Here is a 20,612-nt window from a genome sequence, read left to right on the forward strand (position 1 = left end):
AATCTACTCTCAACAAATGTATTGAATGGATTTGCATTAGTGAACTGTGACATTTCTTCTGTTTTGCAGCATTCTTGAGATTTATTCCACCAGAACCATTTTAGGGCAAACTGATATAATTTTTTGTCACTGGAAAACAGTAATCTATGTATTTATAGTAAGTTGTACATAAAAAGTATTGGGATATATGTGATGATGGGGGATTAGTGGGGAGAGTCTTTGAATTTATTTTGAAAGAAAAATAAAGATTTTCTTCTTTTAAAGTAAAAATGTAAAGTTAGACCCTTTGGGCAAGAAAACCCTGCAAGGGCATCCTGCCTCAAAATGTAATTTTGTTATATTATCTAGTATATAGTCATATGTGGCTTTATAGAGTTCATATCTACATATAATAGTAGTATAGTATTGTAGTTATTGTAGTTAACCAGCTTACTAACATTATTAGCCAGTTAGCTACCAATCAAAAGCATTGCTAGCTATCTAGAATAAGCCAACATAGACAACATTACGGTCACCAATGACGTATCGGACTAAATGTTTCCCCTTCTGTCCCTGAGATATGACATCAAGTTATGGCCAAAAACATATTTTATGTGGTCCCACTGACCTTGACTTTTGGCCACCAATTTCTAATCAATTTATTCTTCAGGGTAAGTGGACATTTGGGTCAAATTTTAAGAAATTCTTTTAAGGCATTCTCGAGATATTGCGGTCACTAGAATAAGACAGATGCAAGGCCACACTGACCTTGACCTCTGACCACCAACATCTAATCAGTTCATTGTTGAGTCCAAGTGAACATTTGTGCCAAATCTGAAGAAATTCCCTCTTGAAATATCATGTTCACAAGAATGAGACAGACAAGGTCACAGTGACCTTGACCTTTGTCCTATGACCACCAAAAACTTATCAGTTCATTATTGAGTCCACGTGGACATTTGTGCCATATTTGAAGAAATTCCCTTAAGGCGTTCTTGTGATATCGTATTCATAAGGATGGGGCGGACAGAAAACCTAAGAACATCAGAGCTATCGCCAGCCCAGACGCAAAATAAAAACAATTAGCCTGAAGGAAAGGCTACAAGGCTTCTAGATAATTTGGGGTTGGATTTTAGTTTGTTTTATTTAGTTGGATAGCTCATTTTGATCATAAAAGTGAAATTGTTGTAGGCATCTTGTCCCACTATTGGGGCAAGATGCCTCTTTACAAGAATTTTGTTTTTATGCTATGACAACAAAACTGGCTACTCTACCAATGTATTTCTCCCACCAGTGTGTTGGTTTATGCATCATCATCCTGCACATTCTAAAATCATATCCCCCCCCTTTTTTTTAACAGTGAGTTACTCTATTTTTAAGGGGGTTGTCTTCCCCTACTCATGTTAACACAAGAATGAATGAGGTTTCAACAAAGTGGCTACTTTATTAGACACACATGCTTGTTAAGGCAAACAGCCATCTCCATTCAACAACAACTCAATATAAACAGCATGTGGACAGGGTCAACCAGTTCACTAGCATCCACAGTTACTTATGTTGCACACTCTAATGTCTGCTTTAACAGTGATATTGTTTTGCACAGTGGTACCATCATATTGTTAATACGTTCCCTCCGGCAAATGTGATACAATACACAGGATGATGCAGTAAACACAAAAATAGACAAATGAATAAAACATGAATTCCACAGCAGTTTTAAGAGGAAAAAACACCTTTGCCCAAAAACAACAGCTGAGTTCAGCAGTAATGTGCGGAGAGGTGTCTGTAAATACTACTCTCAGAATTTAGTATTTCTTGGTAGGTGTGGAGCCACTTTGTTTCACAGTGTACCTAAGCTTTGTTGATGACCATCTGTGTCCCTTCATGGTCAGTCTACATTTTTCAAAAGCATGCTTCTAGCAGAATTATGTCATCTGACACAAAGCATTCACTTGTTTAGTTAAAATTAACATCACAGCTGTAGCCCTTAATTATATCTTTCTTAAAAATGTCAAATAAAATATATTTTACCTGATAACAAAGAATGATGACAGAAATGAGGCAGTGTTTGCTAATCAACAGAAGAAACTGTTTCTGAAGAGCTGTTTGAGATTTCAGAATTACAGTTTTAAGATTACCAGTGGCTTGTCTCCTGCAGGCACAAACTCGATTTTAGAATTCTTTGATGTGGCCTGATTGAACAATTGTGAGTGACGGCACAGCTTTCTCATTACATTGTTTTTAAGAGGTTCTGTCCATAGTGGTGGAGGTGCAGGATGGATACTCAACTCAACTCAACTCAACTCAAACTTTATTTATAAAGCACATTTAAAACAACCAAGGTTGACCAAAGTGCTGAACAGGTCAATAGAAATAAACAAGCAAATACAATGAGGTACCCAATAGTACACCACAATAATAACCATAAGATACATAAAATACAATACAATAAAATAAAATACAAGGGTTATAAAATAAGATCAAAATAAGATAAAATGTATGGGTGTCCAGCTCAACCTGAGTTAAAAGCCTGAGAGAAGAAGTGGGTTTTAAGAAAAGACTTAAAAATCTCTAGGGTCTGGGCAGACCTAATGTGCAGGGGCAGGCTATTCCAGAGCCTAGGGGCAGCCGCCCCAAAGGCTCTGTCACCTCTGGTCTTCTGCCTAGTCCTAGGAGTAGCCAGTAATAGCTGACTGGCTGATCTCAAGGCTCTGGAGGGAGCATGAAAGTGCAGGAGTTCGGTTAAATAAGGGGGTGCCAGCCCATATAGGGCTTTAAAAAGAATCAATAAAATCTTAAAATAAATTCTAAAACGCACTGGAAGCCAGTGGAGCGAGGCCAAGATTGGTGTGATGTGTTCGTGTTTACGTTTTCCAGTAAGGAGGCGGGCTGCTGCATTCTGGACAAGCTGTAGACGGTGTAGCAGTGAATGGTCAATACCGACATAAAGCGAGTTACAGTAGTCCAGACGTGAGGTTATAAAAGCATGGATTACCCTCTCTAGATTTTGGGGGGAGAGATAGCCCTTTACTTTAGCTAAAAGCCTGAGTTGATAAAAGCTGGTTTGTATTACTGATCTAACTTGTTTATCGAATTTAAAAGCACTGTCAAAGGATAGTACAGCCCCATCAGCTATTGTCATTATTCATGCAAATCGTCCCACATTCATAATCAGTAAAGAGTACTGACTATACTTGTGATTTGGAAAAGCACAGTTGCATAAGGTTAAGTTGAGAGTCTCTAATATCAAACTATGTAAGTATATTAAAAGCTATATCCCAGGTTTTGTTATGGAATCACTAAGTACATTTACAGCCACCCTGAAGCTGGTTCCTTGACTCCTTTCCAGACTGTCTTCTGCTCTAACTGACGTGTTGAGTTCTACTCTTTATTTCAGTATAAGTATGCTGATGTTTAGCAGGTATAATGTCATATTCTTACTGTGTGTCTCGAATCGCATACTTCTATTGGGCAACAACATGCACGACTAACAGGCTCTTTGTTGTCCCCAGCCGCCATGTCAAAAGTTGAGAAGTTTGTGACGTACCGGAAACCAATGTGGCCAATATTTTGTTCGTTGAGGGAGAGAAGTGTTCATCAGTCCACACTCAACTTTTGGAGCATTTTGAGAGCGTCAGTGGTACACTGCATTTTCCCATACTGTGCCAACCATGCACTTAGCGTGCTTAAAATATTAAGTATTTAGTACAGAAATATGCAATTTGAGATACACTGTTAGTTTAGCATGTTAGCATGCTAACATTTAGTGACTGGCACTACACCACTCCTCCAGGATGTTCCAATGTCATGATTGCAACAACTAACGCAAACTCAACTAATCCCTGTGAATTCTGTGCGACCTTTCAACCACCGCAACTTTTCTGCCAATTTGGCCAATGAAAGTAGTTTCCAGAGACTTTCACCAATTGTTACAGTCCCGCGCATTACATCATCAAACTCAGTTCCCTGTTTCTGGTTGACAAGATGCAGATGCGTACAACATAACCGTCTCACATTAACCATCAAAAATTACTGCTAAAAACCGTAAAAGGCAATTCCCTAATGTTTTAGTGGAACACAACATCAATTGACAAATACATTTCTGCTACAAAACACCCCCAGAGAATGTCTAAAACACATAAACAACAGACAAGAAAAAAAAAACACGAAAGTGGCTATGCACCCAGATCTACTTCACATGCTGAAAGAATCAAGGTGGGTTTGATTAAATGAATATTTCAACGATATAAGAGGGTCCTCACATAAAACTATGCTGTCTCTGGGGTAGAAAGACGCAAACACTTTTGAAATTGGTGCTTCATGACCAGAACAAAAAGAGAAAAAGGACTTAAGAGGTCAAAAACCTACAACTATCAGAATGTACTGCATCATACCAGACCAATAAACGTGAGCGCTGGTGGGTGATGTGATGCGTTCTCATTTGTTTGAGACAACAGCGGTCAGCCGGCAACAAATGATCTTTAATTACGGTCACACAGTAAGCTTACACATGTTTCTGAAAACATTTGAGGCAAGAAATAAGGAACTCATTGACAACATCTTGGTTTATATTTGATCAGTGCTGCTTAGTTTCACAGTTTGATCTCAGTTTTTTTTCTGCCTCTGTTTTTGCTATTACAGCCAAGCACTGCATTAAAATATGTTCCTGAAAACATTTTAGAAGAGTTATTGGCATTACAGTAACATAATCTTGATATATATTCGATCAGCACTGCCTAGTTTATTCATTTGATTGGACTTTGGTCTGAGTTTGAGAGAGGGGGGGGCAGGTCTGACTCTTAATCTGCATCTATACTCTTTGTGTTCTTGGTGGCAGCATGGGTGGCAGGTATTATGAAAATGCCAAAGTACAGCCTGAAGTTTGAGCAACAGCCTCAAGAGCCAGCAAAACTTGCCGAAGGGGGAGGAGGGATATCTAGGCACTGGTTAGATGTTAAGAAGTTTACCACAGTTCATTCACACATACTACAACAGACATTATTTCGAAGCTGTTTTAAAACAACGTAGCTGGTTGAAAATTGGCTAAGTGTCCCTTTAAATATACAGTTTTACTAGTAATGTTAGCGTATTATGAATCACAAACTTGGAACAATGCAGTTTTTCTGTCACTGGAACAAGCTGCCTCTGATTTTTAATAACTTTTACAAAAATTCAATTGCAGAAACATTGCCTTAAAAACACTGCCTGGTAATTATTAAGAAAAGCCATGAAATCAAACATTTTAAGATATAACAATCCGAAATTAGCCTGTGAAACACAAAGTACAAATGAGCTGATGGGAATGTCATTTGATGTGCCATCCGTAGCACAGGTGGCAATAGCTCAGAGAGTGGCCAGTTCAAGATCCACACAGATGGGGTATAGAGTGTGGACTGGTAGCTGGAGAGGTGGCCATGAGGAAGGCATCAAACCCCTAACTGCCTGTAGTGCCGATTATGGCGGCAGCCTCATCACTCTGGCTCTTTCCATAAATAATGCATGTATACAGGTCTTGTGTGTGTGTATTTCGGGGCTGTGTTTGTGCGTGTGTGTTTAATGAATAACAGAGTGTAAAGACTGAATTTCCCCACAGAGGGTTTCATTAAGTACTTTTTATCCCATGCTAGTACTATTCTAGCATGGGATAAAATGCTATGCAGTAGTCAGGAAGATGGACAAAGAACATAAACCAAACAAAAATGTATCGCTCATCCAGGTCTGTGTTAGTTTTCATGATATCAGGAGTTTTCATTTGAAGATCCATTAGAAACCTGTAAGTTAAAAGGGTCACTAGCAAAAAAATAAATAAATAAATAAATATATAAATGTTTTGTAGATGAACCTTGACAGTTATTATTAACCTGAACTTTATATTTTCATTAAAAGATGTTGTTATTAATCCATGTTTTATGGCTGTTGGGAGAAGCTTGTCTTCAGGGCTTTAGGTCAAATAGCCCTGTTGTAGGTCAAAGATCATGGTTTGGGTCAAAATGAAAACATTTCTCTCAGAAAGGTCTTTCTGGTAGAAAGCCCGGAAGGTTTATTGATATGTCCATTTACACTGCCTGGCCAAAAAAAAAGTCGCCACCTGGATTTAACTAAGCAAATAGGTACGAGCCTCCTATTGGATAATTACTGCATGGGCGATTATCTTTCAGCTGGCAACAAGTTATTTAACCCCAACTGGTGCACTGAGTTGCTTCTCATTTCCTAAACAACCATGTCGAAAGACACATCCCGTGGTCGTGGAAAAGATGTTAGTCTGTTTGAGAAGGGTCAAATCATTGGCATGCATCAAGCAGAGAAAACATCTAAGGAGATTGCAGAAACTACTAAAATTGGGTTAAGAACTGTCCAACGCATTATTAAAAACTGGAAGGATAGTGGGGACCCATCGTCTTCGAGGAAGAAATGTGGCCGGAAAAAAATCCTCAGTGATCGTGATCGGCGATCACTTAAACGTTTGGTGAGATCAAATCGAAGAAAAACAACAGTAGAACTCAGGGCTATGTTTAATAGTGAAAGTAAGAGCATTTCCACACGCACAATGCGAAGGGAACTCAAGGGATTGGGACTGAACAGCTGTGTAGCCTTAAGAAAACCACTAATCAGTGAGGCTAACCGGAAAAAAAGGCTTCAGTTTGCTAGGGAGCATAAAGATTGGACTCTGGAGCAATGGAAGAAGGTCATGTGGTCTGATGAGTCCAGATTTACCCTGTTCCAGAGTGATGGGCGCATCAGGGTAAGAAGAGAGGCAGATGAAGTGATGCACCCATCATGCCTAGTGCCTACTGTACAAGCCTGTGGGGGCAGTGTTATGATCTGGGGTTGCTGCAGTTGGTCAGGTCTAGGTTCAGCAACAGTATGTGCTCAAAGAATGAGGTCAGCTGACTACCTGAATATACTGAATGACCAGGTTATTCCAGCAATGGATTTTTTCTTCCCTGATGGCACGGGCATATTCCAAGATGACAATGCCAGGATTCATCGGGCTCAAATTGTGAAAGACTGGTTCAGGGAGCATGAGACATCATTTTCACACATGGATTGGCCACCACAGAGTCCAGACCTTAACCCCGTTGAGAATCTTTGGGATGTGCTGGAGAAGGCTTTGCGCAGCGGTCAGACTCTACCATCATCAATGCAAGATCTTGGTGAAAAATTAATGCAACACTGGATGGAAATAAATCTTGTAACATTGCAGAAGCTTATCGAAACAATGCCACAGCGAATGCGTGCCGTAATCAAAGCTAAAGACGGCGGTCCAACGAAATATTAGAGTGTATGACCTTTTTTTTGGTGGTGACTTTTTTTTTGGCCAGGCAGTGTATATGTGCTGTTTTATGTGTATTAGTAGCGTCAATGTAAAGTAAACTTTACTGCACTTAAGCAGTTACAATTATTTACACTATTTATGTGTTGTTTTTATCTTTCATGGCCAAAATCAAAACAGTGGGTGGCAGCTTATTCTGTGACAGATTGTGTTAAATGGGCAGATGATATCATCTTGAATCAATCACAGGCCCTTGAATCGCATCGAGTCAAAAGCGTATCAAGTTAGACTTAGAAATAATGGCAAATATTATATCGTTGTCGAAAACAAAACAAAAAACTTAATGCCGTATCATTGTAAAACTAGTGATTTACAGCCCTACTCATAAACGTACAGCAACACACAGTACACATACATGGCTGCGCTGATGTATTTACAGTGAGTGCTCATACTATGCCATGTAGCCTCAAGATGGATTTGAACTTGTGCGTCAGCTCTATGCAGAGCCTACGCCGTAGCCTACACACGTGACCTACACCATTGTGAGCATTTCTACTTGTGTGGTGGTGTATTTGCAGTTACACCTCCAGAACACTAGTTGGAGGTGGGGTTTCTGTAAAGTGCTGTCAAGTTTAGTTGATTCAAAACACACCCAAAACACACATTAAACATGGCTTAACAATGATGATTCAAACACAAGTAAACAAACCAGCTTTGTTATAACTCGCAGCATTCACAAACAAAGCATTTGTCTTTTACTGGACACATTTTCCCCACAAATACACATGCTAATGTTATTAGCACAAGCCTATGGAATTTTACATTGTAGAAATTAGCCTAGCAGCTAGTGGAGATTTCCTCTACTCATATGAAGCCAGGGACAACAGCAGCATTTAACAAAGGTAACGTTACGAAATTTGGCTCCATTACAACTCACAAGGTTTACTGACAAAACAACTGTCCTATACTAGACATGTTTTCCAAACGAATACAACATTCTAACGTTATTAGCACCAGCCCATGGAATTATAAATTGCATAGATTAGCCTAGCAACTGGTAGAGATTTCCTCTACTCATATGAAGCCAGGATAAATTACAAATTACTAATTTGTGGGGGCTTTATTATCTTCACAATTTATTGTTTCTTATCTGTGACATGAAAGTAAATAAAAGCTTTGATAACACCAAGGGAAATGGTTTTCCTCTTATAAAAGTAGACCAGAGGTCTGTGTCGCCGTGATGCATAGTTTATAGGGTGGGGTGCATGTCAGACTACGGCACTGGTTACGGTGTTGATCAGACGCAGAAATATAAACCCTATTTAATGTGTCATTTGTAAATGCTTTACCTAAAATCACAATAAATCATGAAGTCAACTTTATTCATATAGCACTTACATTATAACACAAACAAACAAAGGGAAAAAGAGAAATACAAAATTTCAATGGTGATAACAGCAATAAAATAATAACAGTAATGATAACATATCATTACCATTATTATTGCACCTATAGCAAAAACTGTATGCTTGTTGTTTTTATACTGTCACCACAATGTCACAATGTGACAAAAACATTTTAAGATGACTCTTGAAAATCTCAGTGGTGGAGGGAAATCTGATGGTGGGAGGAAAAGAATCCCAGAGTTTTGGGGCAGTGATAAGTGAAGCCCTGTCCCCATAACCCTTAGTTCTGGATCTCAGAACAGACAGAAGACTCTGATCGATAAATAATAGTCTGCATTCACAACTCTGCTGAGAGCTGAACTGCTGTTAGATGTAGCAGCTACTCTGACGAGCAGACAGGATCACAGCATGTTATCAGTCCAAAGGATACAGCTACAACTGAACCTATAAATTATACTGTAACTAGCTGGACTAGACCAGTTACAGTTTTATTATTACCAGTTACCTTTCTACATCAACATAAAAATAAATCTAACAGTTACATTGCACAGCCTTGGTATCCAACCCAAGCTCAAAGACCCATCTCAAACTAAGAGTAAAGGGATGGTTTGACAGTGTGCTTGTCAGATTACATCAACAGTAGTTTATCAGTAACATTTTAGTTGCAAAACTAAATGACAAAAAAATGTGAAAGGACACTGACTGTAACTTTTGGCTTTGCTGGGTCTAAAGAAAAAAAAAACTTGTTTCTCAGCAGCAATTTAGACCCTTCTTGGGTGTCATGTCAATAATTTAACAGCCGAACAAAAGCAATCCCCTTTGCCAAAACAACTGTCAAATAATGTCTGAAAAACCAGTATCATAAGAACAAAACTGCCACGCAAGTGCTGCTCTGAGTGCAGGCACCGTCTTCTTTGGCCTTCAGTGACTATGAGATCCTAATGTTTCCACAACAAATCCTCGCCTGACTCAAATTCTCCTTTGGCAAGGCTTTTTATTATGGAAATGAAAGAATATGTCTTCCAGCAGAAGGCTTAATGCCAACCTGAGCCCAAGTCCTAACTCTGCTTCAGTCCAGCATGCTGCTCTGCAGAATGCACAACTACTATAAGAGTTATAACACAAACATAGAAGAAAAAAGAAGAAGATACACTTCAATCCCTAAGGGGAAATGTAATGTTTTCACTCTGTTGTCATATACACACAGACCTGAAATACACACACATGCACAAACAACCTATATATGCATCAAGTGGAGAGATGTCAGAGCAAGGGGGATGCCCATGGACAGGCGCCATGAGCAGTTGAGGGTTTGGTACCTTGCTCAAGGGCAACTCAGTGGTACCCAAGAGGTGAACTGGCACCTCTCCAGCCACCAGTCCACACTCTATATTTGGTCCAGACGGGAACTTGAACCGTCGACCCTCTGGTTCCCAGGTGACACATTTAAACAGTAACTGCTTTAGCTCTAACAGATTACAGTTGGCAGAGCAGCTTGTTTCAGTAACTATGTCCATGTGGCATTGCAGACACGTCAATCAAACAAGCACCATGATCAACATGAAAACTTTGAGGAGACACTCAGAATGCTTAACTGAGCAGCAATGTGTTTACTCATCAAAAATGTTTAAGCATTTATATCATGTCAGAATCACTTGTGACCAATTCATTAAACAAGCAAACATGTTTGGTTGAGGCAAGATTACACATAGAATGTACTGACTGACGCGAGGAACAAATAGAGAATAATTAATCCCTTAACAAACAAAGAAGACGTGAGTTTTCGCTTGGGGTTCTGCTCACTCAAGAGAAGAGGCAGAAGCCGAGCTGAATACTAAAACTACAGAGAAGCCAAACAAAAAGACAGGGCTACTTGAAAGCAATATGAAAACCACAGAGGGTAAGACAGTCGTGCTGCTCTGTGCCAGTATGACCAGCCAGCACATACAGCTGGGACAACAAAAGGAGAACCAATCTACTGACTACAGACAATTCCTTTAAGCTGAGGAGTTCTCATCCTTTATGCATGCAGTCAATGAATAGGTGGTTTCTGCGGTGTAACCTGAGTTACATCAACAAATAACCTGCAGGTGAGGCACACAGTAGGAAGCTTTTAAGCAAACCCCTTCACTCTGCCCTCCTGACAGTAGTGTGTCATACATTTAGTTGACTGCTGACCCCTACTGGTTCCTTAACATAATGACAAAGTTGTCTATAATGATGAAATGCTAAAATTCACCTTCTCATTCAAACTCTCATGACAATTAAAAATGAGCATCCTTTCATTCTCTCCACCTGCTTGCTCCTGTTTTGCGTCACATAGAGACTGGAGCCAATTCCTGCAGGCATCTTGTGCACAGCTAATTTAATACCATTCCATCTTTACACCTTCAAACAAAGCATTGTTAACACCACTGTGAACCCTTTAATCCATTTTCCCCATTTTAAAGAGTCCACTAGTAATTTACTATTATACTGACAGTTAGAGGAATTGCAAGAGACATACTGAAAAAGAAAAAGTCAAAATCAGAGTAGCAGAGGCCTCAATATCCTGACTTTTAGTACTTAGCATGGACCCAAAAAACTGGATGATACATTTCCCATAATACCACTCAGTGGCGTATTACAAATACCCACTTCTCTAATATTCCACATCTTTGAGTAATGCAGACTTTCAGTTGACAAAAATCAAGTCTCACTCCCAAGCTGAAAAAACACTATTGACATCATCATTTTTCGACCTTTTAAGAGCTCCTCCCAGAGCCACAGGAGACATTACACAACAGTTTACACTGTTCTCCACTGTCTGGTACTTAAGATAAGCAAACTGAACTTCATGTGTAATATTGGTGGAGTGACACTTTTAACTGTTTTTCCTCACTGATTGCAAATTATAATGTTCACATTTAACTCCAGCATCTTTTTTCAAAAATATTCCACTATTAATTACTATACATACCTCTGACAGCACAGACAGTCTGTTATCAAGAATCTACACAGCATAAGACAGAGATAAAGACCTGAGTAACATGACTTGGACTAGAGTCAGACTCGAGCCACAAATTTGATATATTACGTAGACTCGATTTGACAAAGTCAGAAAAGACTTGCAACTCAACTTGGACTTAAACACCAGTGACTCTTGATGACACTTGGACTTAAGCCTTTTGAATAGAAAATAGTTGATATCTGAAGCCCAAAGATTAAAAATTTTAAAAAGGGCAACACAAATCAATTCATTCCCCTTTATCTCCTGAAAAAACTAACATTATCGCTATTTGTTCCCAGCAAGTTGTCAGTCAACTCCCCAGATCTATTTCTTTTGAACTGATCCAACTGCATCCAGTCAAGTTGCAGGAGAGACCTATGAAGAACTAACTTTATGTTACTGGGCATCAGCTGAAAAAAATTATACCAAGGATAAATGCGTTCACAAAAAATGAACTGCAGTTTGCAAAACATGCGGGTAGAAAATAACAGATGGAGATGCAACAGCTTTCAAAAAACTACAAATTTTAAAAAGCATTGAGGATTTATGTAAATTCTATACATATTGTACTCTGTTGTTAAAATGGCATTACATTCGGTGAATAGCGCATTATGACTTGTTTAGGACTTGAAACCCAAAGTTTATGACTTGGGACTTAAGTGCAAAGACTTGAGACTTGTGACTTGCAAAACAATGACTTGGTCCCACCTCTGGTATAAGCTAACACATTTCAACAATGTTTTAAGACATTGAAATGACTTATCCAAATAACTGGCAGCTGATAGTTGGATTTTGATGGTATGGGAAAGGAAGTTACAAATTCCCTGACCCATTCTATGACGATTTGTGAGAAAACGCCACCATAGAGCTGCTGGCAAAGTGGGTTGTGTAGGAGATAAAGTCAGAGGGGAACAGTGTGAAAGTTTCCTGTACTGAGATTGTGACTGCACAGCCTCACAGTCAGTGACAGTAAAGGCCAGAGGGGTTTTTCGGTGTCAGAATGCAATTTTAACAATATTAATATGAATCACCTCAATCTCTTAAGAGGCTACCATCAACTAGTTGTTTAACCTCTTCCACTCTGTGGAATAACAGACCTTTGTAGTACAGTAAAGATACTGGTATCATATGAAACAAGATGACATAAGGAATCCATCGTACTAACTATGTCATGCTAACTTGTCTGGAAAGGGGTTAAAAAAAGTTAGTCTAAAATATGGCGAGAGAAAAGCTAGCATGGCCATTTTCACAGGGGTCCCTTGACCTCTCACCTCAAGATACTTGAATGAAAACAGTTTTTTTGGGTATGCCATGAGTCTTCCCCTCACAGATATGTGCACTTTATGCTAGTCCCATGCAGCTGGGGGTAGTCTCGCCACCAGACAATCAGAGATCTCCGCCTTCTGATAGTCTGGGGACACTCCTTTCTAAAGTGTGTTTAACACACCAGCGAAAATGGCCGGCAACAAAGCAACGCCTCTTGCATTTTTGAAAAGGACACGCCTACTCGGAAATGTGCGCTCCCCCTTTTCTCGTCTGCAAGGAAACAAACACACAGAGAGCTTGGAGAACTCCGTTTTATCAAACGTGTGCTCATCCGTAAAGAAAATATTTTTTTTCCAGCGGATGTCTTAGTTACAACATGATTGAGCTAACTGGAGTAGTTTCATGTCGTATCCGACAACGGGAGGCTTTTAACAGATGACGTCCTGATGTTAGCTTTGCTGCTGCTGTTAGCTGTCCCTGTCAGCTGCAGCCACTGATGCTTTCTAGACATTGTGATTTCCCAAAACTGAATAAATACCACACATAGCAACACAAAACTGCTTTGCTAGCTCAATCATGTTGTAACTAAGATATCCGCTGGAAAAGATATTTTTTTCACGGACCGTTTATTGAGTTATTACCTATTACAGACACTGCTAACGGCTAACAGGGCTAACAGCTAACGGTTAGCCCAGCTAAACGTGCACACAGAAATAGTAATGTTTGTTCAATCATTGTGTTTATAGACTTTACAAACATCAGATTAGTCTAAACGGTGATACAGTGATGTGAAAAATGTGATATATAAGTTATATATATAGCTCTGCTGGTTTTCTACCCGGACTATAGACTATATAGTCTATAGTCCGGCCGGACGGATGAATCATGGCCTTGTAAAAGATTATGTTTGTTTCTTTTAGTTGGCGAGAATGTGTCGCCGCAAACGCGAAAAACATCCACTAACTTTGACAGCGTTTTCTGCGAGCATGGCTGAGCCATTTTATACCGCTACACGTGTTTCTAGTGGGACTCTGTTTACAAGCACAAGAGTTCAGCAAGCCACCGAAGGACCGCCCTGCAGATTTACTACTGGTTCTGCAACGTAGGGAGTTTTTTTAAACTCTGAAATTGTATCTGCCCATCTAAACACAAAATCAGGGAGAAAGTCATCAGTCTTTAGTTAAGCAAAGCGTCTAAATACTGACTTGTGAGTCTAGTTGGGGGCAAAAAACATACAGTTTTTAGCATGCAGTAAATATGTTATTCTCACCTTAAACAGTGTATTTGAATATTTCTGCATACTGGGGTCCCTAAATAGTCTTGGAATTTCAATTTTCAATTGTGTATGACTTATGGATTCATTGAACTCAGTTTTGTTCATGTGTGATGGCATTAGTACCCATAGTAGCCATTTTATTGTAGTGAGACCGTTTCTGACCTATAGTGGCCTCTAGTTTGTGGCTGTAAAGTTTCATTAGGCTGTGATTATTCTAGAGACTTCGGCATTCCAAGGATGGATGGTTTTCATACATAAATTGACAATAAGGGATTTTTGCTATCAAATCCCAGTGTAGATTTTTCTGTGGTGTTCTTCAATGTCTTGAGTTGTCAAAAATACTTCAATTTAGCACCAAATCTGTGCAACAAGTAGTATCAACCCAAAAATTTCTGCAACAACCTATGAGACATAACTGAGCATGGGAATGGCCATCATATACTTCCATCTTAATAAAGTCTGCCAGGAATGAGTCGTAAAACCCAAAAATGAGTTAGCATTTTAGAGCTTCCCGTTCCCTTATCTTCACATCAATGGATTTTTTGAATGGGTTTTTGGTTATGAGCCTCAAATAAGATCTGTGGTTAACACAAGCTTGAGGGATTTTCACATTTTGTTCTACTACATAAAATACATCAGTAAATGATGTTGCTAAAAAGTGGCTTAATGAGACTAAAGAACGTCCTCATGCTGCGGCACGCCAAGCCAAACACAGCTTTACAGTCTTGTTATGGTGGTGACATTAGGTCATGTGACCTTAGTGTAGCTTGTTTATAGCTTTTAACCTCTGGCAATTGCATTCAGACTTTGATAATCATGGAAGTGGTGTTTATTTGTGAAGATTATTTTACTGAACAAAACATTAAGTATCATAAACATTTGTTTGCGACAGAGTTTATTTTCTGCAGTGATCCAAAATCCAATGGAAAAATCCCATAGGCTTTTTGACGAGGGAACCAGGGCAAAGTCAACTTCCGCATCAGCTTACAGAAACACTCGATGACTCTATGTTCTAAGCCCCTATACACTCTAAGCCAGGGGTGTCAAACATGTGGCCTGCGGGCCAGTTTGATCATTCAATTTTTAAAAACTTTCGATGGTCCTTGGACACATTATGTCCGACAAAGGCTTCTGTCAGAAAAAATAATAATCTGAGCTTCAAATAATCACATTTCATTAAAATCACGTAATTCTATGTCTCATTTAAAATTTGGTTGAAAATAACCTATTCGCATGAACTAACCAGCATGCACGACAAGTGTGAAAAACTTTTTTCAATTCCAGGATTTCGACTTTAAATATTAACTTTGACTTTCAAACATCAATGGGTAAGTTTAAAAAATCTAGTAATTCTTTTATGGTGGAGGGAGGGTCATGCAGTTTCTGCCAGTCACTCAGAGGCTCAAGGAAAAATATGTGTAGCTTCAGGGAGGGTCAAAAAAGGAAAAAAAAAAAAAAAAAAAATCACACCCCAGCCACCCCCTCCTATGATACACAAAATAGTGTCAATCAGCAGCTGCAGACTTATGTCTTAAAATAATATTGTAAGGCAGGAGATAACTTCACCTGCTTCCTCAGTAGCCTCCACTATAGTTTGGTGTGGTGATGCCAGTAAATACATCTTTAGACTAAAGGAAAGGGAGAAATTTGTAGGTGTTGTTATTTATAGCTTATTATGCAATGGTTTTCAGAGATCAAATTGGGCTGTATGTGGCCCATGAACTAAACTCAGTTTGACATTCCTACTATAAACTTTCAAAGTTTTAACCGGTGCCTAACAAACACACAGTTTTTGTTACATGTGAGCTATAAATGGGCTCAATCTAAAATGAATCTTCAGGTTCCCCGCTTTCAGATTATGTATACCAGTTCTATGTGGCATATGCTGCTGATCTGCTACAGTATCTTCCCCTAAAGACGCCCTGTCTCCCCCTAAAAAAGACAAACTGCAGGGAGAGGTGGAGTACAAGAGATTAATTGGCAGGCAGAAAGGTAGTGGTCAGATCTACGAGTAACGTCAACCAGTTATACAGAAAGAAACTTCAGTTAGCTGAGGTGTGTGAAGCTGGAATGAATGAGGTCATGCTGTAGCCGACTGGGCATTCAAGAAGATATCAAACAAATGTAAATCATGCACCATCTTTGTGATATCAACAGCAAAAAGATTTAGTCAGCTGGAAGAGATGTGAGTTACATTTCTGTCTTTATGAACATCATCTTTCCACGTCCCACCCAACACTGCAGGGAAATGACTAGAGAACATGAGGCTTTGAAAGAACAGTGAAGTTCAAAGCTCCGTCTACACCATGATTGACAGCCAGCTCCACCGACATCTTAAAACCATGGCGATGAAGCAAATATATTACTCTAAGGGTGATCAGTGCAGCCCCAAGTACACTCTTCATCTTTTGGGATATGTGATTCCATTAATGTGGTGAAGCAATTAAGGAGAGAAGCTTTATGGTCCTTACCTGAATTGTGCCAAAGTCTACATTTTCGTAGTGGAAGTGAGCACATTCTGCCAGTTTGGGGAAGTGGCCCTTGGTGAAGCTAAGTCTGAAAAGATAACACACACACATACACAGTTTGGTTAGCATCCTCTGCTCACGATAACACCTTAGAGTGTGCATGACTATAAGGAGAGTGCAGTGCAAACAGAGAGAGTGAAAGGAGGAGGAAGACACAGAAATAGACTCAGGGAATGGAAGGAACTCAAGCAGGAAACAGAGGCGATAAAGAGCCAGTTAAAAAGCGATAAATAGAAAAGAACAGAGGGAAGCAGAGATGAGAGAGGTGGAGGAGACAGGCAGAGGCAGGTGTGTGCATGTATGTCTACTCACTTCTTGACATTCTTGACCTTCATGCTGGCCGTGCTGCTGCTGCATGAGCGCATGAGGGGCTCCGTCCTCAGCTCAGGGATCTCTGCACTCCTTGCCTTCAGTGCACACACACACACACACACACACACACACACACACACACACACACACACACACACACACACACACAAATATCAGAGATCCAGCTCCTGCATACAAATCATTCTCTGCCACTGTTATATTGCTGGACAATTATCTGTTTAGATTTTGCTTAACAGACACATTAAAATAGCCAACAGGCATTTAACTTTTAATAGATTCAAGCCTGTTGGTTGTAAACGTACAACCAAGCTGTTGTAAGCTAATTGATAGCACTAGAGGGCAAAATCAAAAGTTTCACACAGCAACAAAGTAGATCAGGAGCTAGGGCCTTCAGCTATCAGGCTCCTCTCCTGTGGAGACACTGTCTCCACATTTAAGACTAGACTTAAGACTTTCCTCTTTGATAAAGCTTATTAGTTAGGCTTATAAGCTTATAAGCTAGTTAGGGCTGGCTCAGGCTTGCCCTGTACCAGCCCCTAGTTAGGCTGACTTAGGCCTAGTCTGCCGGAGGACCCCCCTATAATACACCGGGCACCTTCTCTCCTTCTCTCTCTCTCTCTCTCTCTCGTATTCTATTACTGCATCTTGCTAACTCGGCCATTCTGGATGTCACTAACTCGGCTTCTTCTCCGGAGCCTTTGTGCTCCACTGTCTCTCAGATTAACTCATATCGCAGCGGTGCCTGGACAGTGTGACGTGTGTGGTTGTGCTGCTGCCGTGGTCCTGCCAGATGCCTCCTGCTGCTGCTGCCATCATTAGTCATTAGTCATACTCCTACTGTTATTATACACATATGACTATTGTCACACATGTATACTGCCAGATATTAATACATACTTTCAACATATTGTACCACAGTAGCCAGAACTATAACTATAATATTATTACTTTCAATAATGTTGTTGTAAGCTACTGTTATTACCTGCATCTCTCTCTCTGTCTCTCTCTCTGTCTCTCTCTCTGTCTCATTGTGTCATATGGATTACTGTTAATTTATTATGTTGATCTGTTCTGTATGACATCTATTGCACCCTTTAAATGGAGGCATTGTTGTGGACGGCAGTGGTCTGTGAGGCCATAAATACATCGTGATGTGGACGGAGAATTCTTTACACTATATTACTGATTTGTCCCGTTCCTCTGTTTTTTAAAATGTCTTCATCATCTTCTACTGTCATATCTCTATTGAGCTACACTGCACTGCCTTTACAATCTCCAGCAGTACAGCTCAATTTAAGGTCAGTATCTGTAAGCTTTCAAAAAAACATGCAAAAATATCGACAAAATGAACAAGCACTGACAGAAGGCTCCATCCTTCTCCATATCTAACATTGAGCACAAATGAGCCCTAAGAGGAAAAGTCTTTCTTGGTCTATGTGCTGTTCAGTAAACAGGATGGTAACATGAATACATGAGAGGGTGAAGTGGTACAGTTTAACTAATTTAAATCAACTCCAACCTTATTTAGAACTAGGCTTTAAACAGGTAGGCCAGTATGTGAATAAGTGAGTCTATAACAAAGCTGTATAAAATGTAATCAATGACAATCAACTTTGTTTACAAATGTAAATGAAGAGGCTGAGTGGAGCACCAGGTTGCTCTGGTTGAGTGGTAAATTGTTAAAGATATTTGACTTTTAATTGATGATGACAGTGTTCTGTAGCAAAAGCTCTGGTGCATCCCACTGTTATGTGACTGTTCTCATTTCTCAGAGCCCTTTAAAATTTCTGATGACTCATCTGGACCTCGGGCAGTTTACATAAACTCAATGTACTTGTTTGCTCATCAGAAGCTGGTCGTTTGGGTCAAGCATGCCTTCCTTGTCGATTCTTTTGTAACATGAACTCTGTATTTCTGTGGTTTACCTCGCAACCATTATACTGGAAGACAAAAGAATTGCCAGCATGATAACTTTCCAGAGTTGCAAGACCCTCTCTCATTATCTTATAACCCTCTGTGCAGGGTTGCTCTGTACATCTGATAAGCCTTCAAACTCATGGATCTCCAACTGGGCTTTTCTGGATCATATTTCATATTAAAACCAAACACATTTTCCAACAATGCAGGCCATGTTTTTTTTTTTTACGCAGGTCTGAACCTTCACTAACAAGGTCGGTGAGGGGGTGTGGTACAACTCCACAGAGGACTTGTGGCCAATCAGATCTGAAAGACTGATTTAAATCCAGCTCATATTTATACCCCACCTACTAGGTCGTAACAATACAAGTATTTGTATTGAACCACTGAGTACAAGACTTTCAGTTAGAAAATAAACTGAACGATATGTTAAATGTCCTGTTGGATTTGGAAAATAAAGTATACAGCTTAAACTGTGTTTAATATAATGTTCTCAGTGCCACTGCTCTCAACAAGGCAGCACACATGACGGAACAGATAACCCTGCTGTCTGCCCCTACCACCCCACAAGCCAGAATATTCGACTCCAGTGAGACACACTGGGAGACAGCTACACTAAGCTAGCTTGTTACAAGATGATTAGTAACGCCATTACCAGACCAGAAATTGAAAATCCTCAAATAACCTACAGGTCTGGTGTTTGGAGCATAGATTGTGTAAATAATGGACCTAAGTACCATGACTTCATCCATTCGTTTGTGGACTCCCCTTTTGAAGCCTCAAGTTCAGCATTACTACTATCACCCTCTTGGTTTTTCGGAGCCAAAAGTGACCATATTTGGTTGACAGGGTGGAGCCAGGATCCTGCACTGGGTTGGGTACCCGAGGGGTAACCTGCAAAATCTGTGTAACGGGTAAAAATATGTATACATATAAATTACAGGTAAAATTGGAAAACGCGCAGGCGGGCAGGAGGTAATAACAACATATTTTTTTATTTTTCAGAATAAAACAAATGAAAAAGATGTGCAGTATATGTGTAATGTCTTGACATCTAAATCATTATGATCAGGCCGCAATTCCTTTTATTTTGAAAGTCAGTGACACAAGTTGAACCTATGACCCGTTAGTCTCGCCACCAGACAATCAGAGATCTCCGCCTTCTGATAGTCTGGGGACACTCCTTTCTAAAGTGTGTTTAACACACTGGCGAAAACGGTCGGCAACAAAGCAACGCCTCTTGCATTTTTTAAAAGGACACTCCCTCCCGGAAATGTGTGCTCCCCCTTTTCTCGTCCGCAAGGACACAAACACACAGAGAGCTTGAAAATGGATGCCGAGAGATTTAACTCCGTTTTATCAAACGTGTGCTCAGTCCACAAGATTGTGGAAATGAAGGATTTATAGCAACTTGAGCCATTTTGTACCACTACACGTGTTTCTAGTCGGACTATGTTTACGAGCACAAGAGTTCAGCGAGCCACCAAGGGACCGCCCTGCTGATTTACTATTGGTTCTGCAACGTAGAGAGTTTTTTTTAAACTCTGCAACTGTATCCGCCCATCTAAACACAAAATCAGCGAGAAAGTTATCAGTCTTTAGTTAAGCAAAGCGTCTAAATACTGACTTGTGAGTCTAATGACCC

General features: G+C 39.8%; 1 protein-coding gene across 4 annotated transcripts in view; it reads right to left on the reverse strand.

Annotated features, from left to right (window-relative positions):
- The window catches only part of arhgap32b (Rho GTPase activating protein 32b), a 221,406-nt gene that overhangs the window by 97,953 nt on the left and 102,841 nt on the right, over window positions 1-20,612 (reverse strand). For all 4 annotated transcript variants that reach the window (XM_078172161.1, XM_078172163.1, XM_078172162.1 and 1 more), the window contains 2 exons: window positions 17,030-17,124; window positions 16,661-16,745 (listed from right to left, as the gene is read on the reverse strand). In XM_078172161.1, coding sequence (XP_078028287.1) covers window positions 16,661-16,745; window positions 17,030-17,124 — 180 coding nt within the window. The remainder of the gene's footprint in view (window positions 1-16,660; window positions 16,746-17,029; window positions 17,125-20,612) is intronic.

Source organism: Epinephelus lanceolatus, chromosome 11 (assembly GCF_041903045.1).
Source record: "Epinephelus lanceolatus isolate andai-2023 chromosome 11, ASM4190304v1, whole genome shotgun sequence".
Lineage (NCBI taxonomy): Eukaryota > Metazoa > Chordata > Actinopteri > Perciformes > Serranidae > Epinephelus > Epinephelus lanceolatus.